This window comes from Anneissia japonica, unplaced genomic scaffold, assembly GCF_011630105.1.
Source record: "Anneissia japonica isolate Jap-2015-1 unplaced genomic scaffold, ASM1163010v1 scaffold287704_len1198815_cov201, whole genome shotgun sequence".
NCBI classification, from domain to species: domain Eukaryota; kingdom Metazoa; phylum Echinodermata; class Crinoidea; order Comatulida; family Comatulidae; genus Anneissia; species Anneissia japonica.
Genome location: NW_022731578.1, coordinates 755,581 through 765,649, shown reverse-complemented (window position 1 = coordinate 765,649; position 10,069 = coordinate 755,581). Strand labels below are relative to the sequence as shown.

Here is a 10,069-nt window from a genome sequence, read left to right as displayed (position 1 = left end):
CAGTCAATAAAGTGCGCCCTCTCTAATGAGATTAGTTTTTGTACTTCGCATCTCGCACAATGCGGTCGTTCGGTTAGGCTGAGATATGTTTGTTTAAGTGTCAAAATCTCAGTCAGAATCAGTTTTTTAACAAATTTGAAATAATTCCTATGAAATATTATATTTCACAAGTGTCAATACTAGCAATGGATAATATCATGTCGGCCGTTTTTATGTGTGATAACAGAACCTAAATCGAGGTAAGGTTAGGCCTAGCCTAGCAGCGTTGGATAGGCTAATGTTTTCGGCGCCTACGATTATTTCTTCTCACGACCTAACGCAAAATCAACATGAAAAATTCATCCGCATTTATTTTTTGTGTGGAACACAAAAAAAAATCAAATTTCAGTCTTATTTTACATTTTTTTCATTCTTAGGAATGTCTAAATTCAGTTAAACTAGCAATTCCGTATTATATTTATAAATCTTTATAACATTATACAAAAATTAGATTTTTCTTAAAAATTGAAATTTTGCCAGGAATGGGGCTTTAATTAGGTAAGATCAATGGCAACGCAAATCATAAAAAACAATTCTGAACCCATGTTTATAGCAATTAACAATGTTATATGCACTTCATTGAGTTTTGCTTACTTGAATGGACTGAAATATACTTTGTCATTCTTAATTCTTCCTCTATGACAAAAATATTTAATTTTCTTTAAAAATACCCAAGGATTTGAACGGAATACCCAAAAACCCAAGACCAAGTCAAAATACCCAAGATCTTGGGTAAATACCCAAGCAGTGGTCACACTGGTGACTATTCACAATTTTTGATATACCCAATAACTGGGTCGAAATTACCCAAGATTCAGCAAAAATTGCCCAAAATTACCCAAGCTTCCTGAAAATGCATTAAAATTTGAAATGTATTCGCATGTATAGTTTTCCTTTTAGTTAAATTTATAAACCATTTTTTATTGTAATTGTTTGTGTTAATTATTAAAATTAATATTCATGAGGTGATAATACAGATAGAAAAATACGCCCTCAGTCGGCCAGTGTTATGATCAAGTTTTATGTAATGTATTAATTAGGTGAGATCAATGGCAACGCAAATCACAAATAAACAATTCTGAACCTATATTTATAGCAATTAACAGTCAATTAACAATGGTATATGCACTTCGTTGAGTTTTGCTTACTTGAATCATGGAGGAAATATATTATATACTCTATATTTCCTCTATGCTTGAATGGACATATACTGTAAATAATGAATTATGATAATTGCATTCTCAGATTTTCAAATTTACCAGCAAATTAGCATATAAGCCAATGGAGACAAAAAAGAAAAAACAAAACAAAACCCTCTTGAAGTTTGTTGGCTTTTTTTGTTCTCTTCTCGCATATCATAAGCCGGAACCATTATATCATATGATTTTAAATACATTCCCATCTCTCCTTAAATTTTGATAATTTTTGTTTCCTTTTGTAAATAAGATTTTCTATTTTGTGGAGTACCTAATTTTATTAATAATAATAGTAGTTTTTTACAAAACTATACCTATGTACATGACAAACTATTCTGGAAAGTAAGCACTTAAATGATCCCCAAATTCACACCAGAATTTGAATTGTTACCTAAATTACTAATTCCAGAAAGTTTAATTCAGATCAATTAATCAGTTTTTGGGATACCTAGTGTGGTGTGTACGAGAATCAGAACAAAAACAATGGCTTTTCCTGCTCCTAGGAAAAGCCAATAATAACATCCAGTCAGCTTTCTAAAATTAATGCAAAGTACATTCAGGGATAGGAGGGTTTTATCGCAGTCATGTTAGTTTATTATTAAATTTTATCATATTCACGAGCAAAGAGATAATTGTTATTGTTGATAACAGATTGGTATCATAGGAGGCACAGGACTAGACAATACAGACATCCTTCAGGAAAGACAAGAGCATTATGTTGACACCCCATTTGGCAAGGTAATGCTTTTTAAGCGTTTTTATAGTGTTTTTGATGTTTGTTGTTTTTACAGGTCTTGTTTTGCTGTATTTTTATACCTTCATGTTCTGTATATTTTATTGTAATATTTAGAAATCATGTATTTTAAATATTTTAATGAAAATGAATGCGCTCATGCTATTTCCATTTTATTGGGCCAAATATATTGAATTTTGAAGGAATATAGGAGCTATGGTAATTACAAAAATAATGAACCTATATTTTAATTGGAAAGTAAAAATAGGTTTCTGCAATGGTACTTTTCATCACCAAAATAATTAGCACAGTTCACAATGAATCCCTTAAGCAAGTAATGCTCATTTTGAGCCTGAGGCATTAACAGTTTAATATCATTAATGTAATGCTCATTTTGAGCTTGGGCATTAACAGTTTAATAACATTATGTTCACAGCCTTCTGATGTTTTGGTCCATGGCAAGATTAATGGTGTAGATTGTATTTTGCTTTCAAGGTAAGAAGCTGTGTACAATGTGTAACTTCTCTACATTACCTCCTTAAATATACATTTGTGTTGGATGGTAAAACTGAAAAAAAAAACAAAAAAAACACTGTATACAGAAAACTAAATTTTCTTTATTTTATATACATGCTATAATATTTTACCTTTTTTGTTGCAGTGAACCATCATTGACCCATCGGGTGTGTGGGCACTGTTCGCTAGTGCATTCTATAAAAAATAACAAAAACAAACTGTTAATTACAAACCCCATGGAAGCCTGTATAGCTTTGGAATACTTCCATGTCCATGTTCAAATCGTGCCAGTACAGGTTTTTATTTGTGACCTAAAGCCATGTTAGCATAGGTTAATTTGACCCAGATAAAAGAAGGCTGGCTGTTCACACTAATTAGTTTGGTCAGACTAACCATACACATGGTCATTTTTTTTTAAACCACATAAATATGTCAATTTGATTTATCCCAATTGTTTTGTCATTGCAGACATGGCAGGCAACACACCATCATGCCATCAAATGTGAACTACCGTGCCAACATCCATGCATTGGTAGCCTCTGGATGCACCCACATCCTGACATCCACAGCTTGCGGATCCCTACAGCAGAACATCGTGCCAGGCCAGTTTGTTATCTTAGACCAATTCATTGATCGAACCACAAAAAGAATTCAAACATTTTATGATGGTGAATCAAGTAGTCCTGAGGGCATCTGTCATGTACCGATGCACTCCCCCTTTTGTGAGGATACCAGACAGGTAATTGGTCATCGGATTATAACGTATTGAGTACTGGTCAATGGTGGTCAACCAATCAGTAAATGAACAATATTCAGAGCAATTCTTTTTTAATACACATACTGCCAATGTTGACCTAGTGTGGTTTTCCCCTAGTGTGTGCCAATTTGGTCTTTCACAATTATTATACATTCTTTTTCGATGTATTTGCGGTAATAGCAAAACAACACCACTTCTATACATGCTTCATTATATCATATGAATTAAATATATTTTTTGTTTTACCTTAGATTTTAATTAAGGCTGCTGAAAAAGTTGGAATTGAATTTCATCAAAGCGGGACTGTGCTTACCATTGAGGGGCCTAGATTCTCAAGTAGAGCCGAGAGCTTACTCTTCCATAAATGGGGCGCCGATGTTATCAACATGACAACTGTCCCAGAAGTAGTCCTTGCCAAGGAGAAAGGTGTCTGTTATGCTAGTTTTGCCATGGCAACAGATTATGATTCTTGGAGAGATGATGAATCAGGAGAGCATGTACGTTTTTCTTAAATTATTTATTTTTTATATCTTTGGACATGTTTATGATAATGTTAAAAGTTAACAATTCTATGTATTACTCCACCCAAAAATCATCAGATATTGTTTATATAATTTGTTTGATTTATTATACATAATGCTTTACACAGGAAAATCTGACTATTACGCCCGATACCTGGTATTGTGCATACATTATGTTCTTGTTTAAAAAGACTTTCTCTTGGACTCTATGGATGTTCTATATCACAGGTAAATGTTGATGCTGTATTGAAAATAATGAAGGACAATGGAGAAAAGGCAAAGAAGCTGTTACTTGCTGCTATTCCACTTATAGCAGAGAAAGACTGGTCTCAAGTTATTCAAGAAACAAAGGTACTTATTTATTATTATTTTGTTGTCTTTCGCATCCTGCATAAAGCACATTGTCATTTACAGGATAGGACAATATGGTGTTCATGCGATTTTCATGTTTAATGAGTGCAGTTTAGTCTCAACAGGCCCGTATTTAGGAATTTCAATGGGGTGGGGGGTTTGGCTTGGGACTATGTGGAACTCCTTATCAAAACCCACATACTTCTTCTTCTCTCCCCTAAATGGGGACTTTATTCAGTGTGATAGGCCTCAGGCCCTTTTACAATATAAATAAATATACATTTTTAGTGCTTTAAATAAGGCGATACTTTTTTATACCTTGTTTAGCGAACCCTCCGATTCTAATTTTCACGGAACTCCATCTCCCGCAGGGGGGTTCGGACGAACCCCCTGAACCCCCCTTAAATACGGGCCTCTCAAGAATTGAACCCAGTTCCCTGCAAATATAAGGCAATCTGCAGTGCCAGTTCTCTTCAAGGTTCAAGTAGTCAATTAAAATTCAATTTAGATGGTTTATGTGCTTTTTTTTAAACTCAATTTCTGGATATTTATAAAGAAACTTTGTGTTGTTTGTCATTAATTTGTTTGCGTATATGGAATTTGTTTAAATAACAATGTTCAATCATAATAATTTATTATTAATTTTTCAGGTTCCTTTATGTGTCAAACTTGTATATTTCAGTTATTTTGACTAAGGATATTTTTCCTAAATCCATTTGGGATGTTTGAATTGTAATTTGTTATAACCAAAGTAAATATATATATAAATAGAATCATAGGTGTTGCTGTTATGATATTTACAGTTTATTTTTTCAGGCTACCCCTCTACAAGTTTTCACAAGGACAAAATTTGTTAGTCTTCATTGATAAAATTCATATAGTAGTCACATTGATTGTGGTTGGTACCCTAGGCCTTTGTGCTGTTGATTGGATTTCAATAAGAAATATGTAAAAAAAAATAGATTTGGCAATATATTAATTTAAATGATGTATTTTGTTCTTTTAGGCTGCAGCATTAGGATCAATAATGGGCACACAAAAGAAGTAGCAGAGAATTGTGGTATCCTAGCAAATTATTGTCATATATGAATAATGAGTGACCAAAGATTGAGTGCCCTAGATGCTAATCTTATGTCAGCCTACCACTTGAATCAACTCAAAATAATCTTTGGCAGCAATTGGTAGTCGTGCGACTTAAGGCAACATGAAAATATATACCAATAACATATTTTGTTCAATAAATAACAATATGGATGGGTAACATTCATAATGTAGAGTAAATGCCTGCATACGTGCCCTGGCACCTAATAACCCTTTTGGAAGCTTCAGTGCAGCGCTTATTCTAGAGCGGCACTTATATAAATATATTGGTGTGGCGTTTTCCATAGCCATTCCCATGTTACATGTCTCACACATTCCCGTAGTTCAGTAGGTCCTACCTCAGCGTAAATAAATAAATATTTATAAAGAAGTGCTTGTCTTTCATTGTGTTATTTATTTAACTCTGTATACACATTGTATTTAAATCCTAGTTTCTCAAAATGTTTCATTACACACAGGGTAGTGTGGCACTTAATCGAGAGTGGAGCTTATTCGAGAGATTACAGTATGTTCAAAAGTAGGATAATGTCTTTGATATAAATTGCATATTATATTACTATTTGTTTAACATGGTTACAGATTTTATACAATCTTGTGAAATTATTTTTGGGAAAATATATGACACTGGTTTTAAGTACTGATATTAATAATGTTTGGATTTGTAAAGAAGTCATTAAAATGGATACATGTACCACATATGATTACATTTCAATTAAATGAATTGTATTTATATTTAGAAGGTAGAATAGATAAATACACCATAGCTCTTAAGAAGGGTAATCAAAGAAATACATCATTTAATAGTGACAGCTCTCATTTTAACTTTATTATCTGCAATAAATACTTTAATTAACACTACTAGCAGCCGAAAAATGTTGTTTTTGTTGTTTTAATCATTTTCCTATTGCATGTTGAAAAGAAGCGGTTGTCAAGACGATTGCAAGTAAAAAATTCTGTTTTAACACGTTATTTTGGCGCGACCATATTGTACGTTGTACCCGCTTTGCAGATCTTTTAAATCAATTTTAATAATAACTTCAATTATATTTTATTTACAGAGGATACTAAAAACTAATTCAAATTGCATGGAAAAACCTCTAGAAAAATAGATGCACAGAATCGTAAACACTTGTGCTGTATACTATTAAGGCCTCAATTATCTGCAAAATGGCTTATGAATTTTAAATGCGGCGACAGACTTCTAGGCCCAAATTCTTTCACGTTGAATATTTTACAGCCTGGCCCATTCATCATTGTTGTATTAAATTGCTTACCTTTCAACAAAGGACAAGCTTTGTATATAACTCTGAGCAGTGGGTGAGGGACAAACGAATCCCCTCTCTCTGGAGATCTCTTGAGACTGACACATTTTTTAGACGGAAAATGATTCATTCATTTAAGCCCTAAACCCTCAGTTTTTAACTCCAGTTTTACAAGATTTGGATTTTATATGAACATTATCTTCATCACTTTGAAGTGAATGGTGTTTAATTACTCTGACAACTTCAAACGACGGGGTGGGGGTCTGCAGGCTTTTCTGACGGGGGAGGAGGGGATACTGATTTTCTCAAGTCACTCATGAAATCAACAATTCCAGGGCGATGCAAAGCAACAATGATTATATTAGTTTAAATAGCTAATGCTAAACTTGCCATTGATACATATACAATCATAATGTTTGACATATTTGTTTAGAACCGTCAATTTTTTTCCTTGGGGCTTTTTAGTCCCTGGCCCTTAATTGGACACTTTGCAATCCTCTGCTCCTAGGATCGGTTGTAACTTTAGCTTGAATTATTGCTGGGGACGTATACAAGGATAAAAATATTTCAAACTTTCACAACAACAGAATTGTGGGTCTCTGTCTTCCCCTCCGAAAGACCACATTGATCGCTTCGCTTTCTGGAAGTACTGTATTACTATTATAAGACTAAATATAAAAACAACTCAAATTAGTCTTATATCTAATCAAAACTGCTGATATTTCCCTGGCTTTTGTCCTTGCACCCTGATGGGGGTCTTTTTAGGGCCTGCGCTAGACCACTGTGTAGTAGAAACTTAGGCCACATTCTAACATTGATCCTCCATCCCACATTGTTTCTTATTGCTCTAGTATGTATACATTTATCACATAGTAGATCTGTCCATGGAGGAACACCTACATGGTCTGTCAATTAATCGACTTAAATAAAAAAAATATATATATACCAACACTCTGTTATTCAAAACTAACATATTCACTTGGAGGCCTAATTCAAAAGACAAAATTAATATGTTTATTTAAATAATTCATGGCATATTACACCCTGTGTATTCATAACACCCGTTTTATTTAATTAGACCTATCGGTATGTCTTTTTTTATATGTATTTCATAATATCCGTCAACATACAGACCGTGGTGGTGTATTGTTTTTGCAATATAACTGTATATCTTTAAGGTTCTGTCTGAAACTGAGTTCTTATAAATGACAAAATGTAAATAACACCATGGGATAAATACTGCTCTATTACAAAAAAAAATAGCTAAAAACATATTTATTAGTACACATTTTATAAATAAAAACACTAAGCTATCAACCTTTTTCGTCTGGTATCTTCTTGAATTACTGACCACAAACACAATGAAACACCTATAAAAATTTCAGACATGCATTTTTTTATTTTGGAGTATTATATGTAGAATGTCGAAATGGCTAATTTTGCCGTTTTTATACCGAAATGGTATTGAAGCTAGTATGTCACAAAATACTTTTGGTATTGTTTTGAAAGCTATTAAAATTGCTCTAACAAAACGATGTAGGCCTATACCACAAAACATATATATTTTGACCAAAAAAAAATTATATTTTTTTAGCTAAATTTAATATAATGCTTTTTAAATAAATATATAAAATACTAAGCTAACATTTCAAGTGTTGGTGTAGTGTATACAGTATATTTTTCCTTGTTTTACATTTGAAAATGTCTCCCTTAATAGGGGGCATCCAAAAGAAGCAGATTCCACTGTAGATATTACTGGTGTGATTACAAAATGAGTCTCATGGTTAGAAATTCAAAAAAAAAGTTTATATTTGGGTAGATCACATCATCAGTTTTCATTTGGTCTTTGAATGGCTTCCCTACTATAAGTAAATCCAGAGATGTGAGCATTTAAATTTAGGTGTATAAGAGCCACATTTTGAGGAAATCCGCCTCAAAGATAAACTAACCTGTACAAATAATATGACTAGAATTACAGAATATGTGCAGAGAACACTGTTTTGGCAAGAAAATTCACTTACAAAGTATACAATCATAAAATATAAGTATCAAGTTATTCAAAAACATTAAAATCAAAATTACTTTGACTTTGGCCTGTTTTGGTGAATATCTCAATATGATTTCACCAATGATGCGTCTCATTTCATGGTGAGACCACACATATAGGATAATTGCTGCTTCTGTATAATATAAGGAGCTTAAAAACTTTAAATTAAAAAAAAAATTAAAATTTAATTAAATATATGAACTGCTTATTTTGATATACTGTACACAAGTTGTTATATTTTATCATAAAAATAGAATGAAACAATATATTTCTGGTAAGTTAATGGATAAATTGCACTGCTGTTTCTATATTATTTTGCATGACCCTTTAATGTTCAACCTTAAAATGTTGACTCTGAGATGAAACATTGACTCAGAAATGTAGCAAGCTATATATTTGTATCAAAAACTGGTTTCAAGTTACTGTTGCAAGTTTGTTATAAAAAAATAAAGTTATTATAAATGTGAGTAATAAGTAAAAATGTTGGGGTAGTTCAGGAATGGAGGGAAGGGGGAAGGTTGGCTCCAAATTAAAATTGTATGTTACCACATACTCTTTCTCTTCTTTGACTCATCCTCCAACTTTTCTATCCACCATGATTCATAAAAAAATATACAGTAGTTTGGTTGTAACCAGACATAGGTTTTGAGGTAACCAAAGACATATTTGTGCATAAAACAAAAAACACAGGAGACATGAATATTCTGTATATTGATAGTAGCCCATGTTTTAGCAATCAGCAGTTGGCATAACCGTGTTAGGCACTAATTGATCAGTTTCACCATTGTAGTCGATTGATTGGATTGACTTTTCCATCCAACCTTTCAGACGTATTTGTTTCATTCTCCTGCTCTCATTTAAGACTCCACCCTGTAAGAGAAAGTGAACTGAGATGGTTGATGTGCTTTAGGGGCATAGGCTGAATCTGAATCAATACTGACAAAGGACCCCACTAGGGTATATGCGTCAGTGTGCGTCATCATACTGGGTGAAGGAGGGGTGCGAAAAATGAATATGTGGAACTAAATCCCCATTGCAATGAAAACTTAATGGTCATTTTTAGTTTTTAATACCACTTAGTGCACAGGTAGGCAAAGTGGGTAAATGACCTCAGGTCACTAGTCTTTGTACAGACTATATGAGCCCCTACACATTGTGGCCTCTGTGTTAAATCAAAAATTCACTTTGGACCTCCAAACTGACTTTGTGGAACTAGTTTGCTGCCATAGAGGAGGGGGTAAGTGGTCAAGCATGTGCTTGATTACAAATATGAGCATTTTCAAACAGCATTGTGTACTTGTGCTACATTATAATTTTCTTAGAATTTTAATGAAGATGAAATCAAATTTAATAACAATAATAATACTCTGATAATAACAGCAGCAATTTAGAACATTTAGCAGTGGATCAGCTTAAAATGGCATAAGCTAAGCCTACTTAATGTTTAATAAACTTACCCTTTTCCTGTCAATAATGTTCAGCAAAGCAGCTGTTGTAACACAACAGATGGTGTTACCTAACAAGAATATCATCACCCACTTCCATC

General features: G+C 33.1%; 2 protein-coding genes and 1 long non-coding RNA gene across 3 annotated transcripts in view; 1 reads left to right on the top strand and 2 right to left on the bottom strand.

Annotated features, from left to right (window-relative positions):
- The window catches only part of LOC117115405, a 14,560-nt gene extending 11,758 nt beyond the window's left edge, over nucleotides 1-2,802 (bottom strand). The window contains exon 1 of the mRNA XM_033259179.1: nucleotides 2,616-2,802. Within this exon, the coding sequence (XP_033115070.1) occupies nucleotides 2,616-2,640 (25 nt within the window). The 5' untranslated portion in view covers nucleotides 2,641-2,802. The remainder of the gene's footprint in view (nucleotides 1-2,615) is intronic.
- Nucleotides 1,887-6,072, top strand: LOC117115404 (S-methyl-5'-thioadenosine phosphorylase-like; the record flags this gene model as incomplete). The annotated part of the gene is given in 6 exon segments (XM_033259176.1): nucleotides 1,887-1,973; nucleotides 2,405-2,463; nucleotides 2,953-3,223; nucleotides 3,493-3,738; nucleotides 3,991-4,113; nucleotides 5,120-6,072. Coding segments are annotated over 6 exon segments (828 nt in total), but the record flags the coding sequence as incomplete, so codon positions are not given.
- A 1,369-nt stretch (nucleotides 6,073-7,441) lies between these two features.
- On the bottom strand, nucleotides 7,442-10,069 carry LOC117115406. The gene is made up of 2 exons (XR_004446551.1): nucleotides 9,981-10,069; nucleotides 7,442-9,393 (listed from the first exon to the last, which is right to left on the bottom strand). It is a non-coding gene; the product is annotated as an uncharacterized LOC117115406 (long non-coding RNA).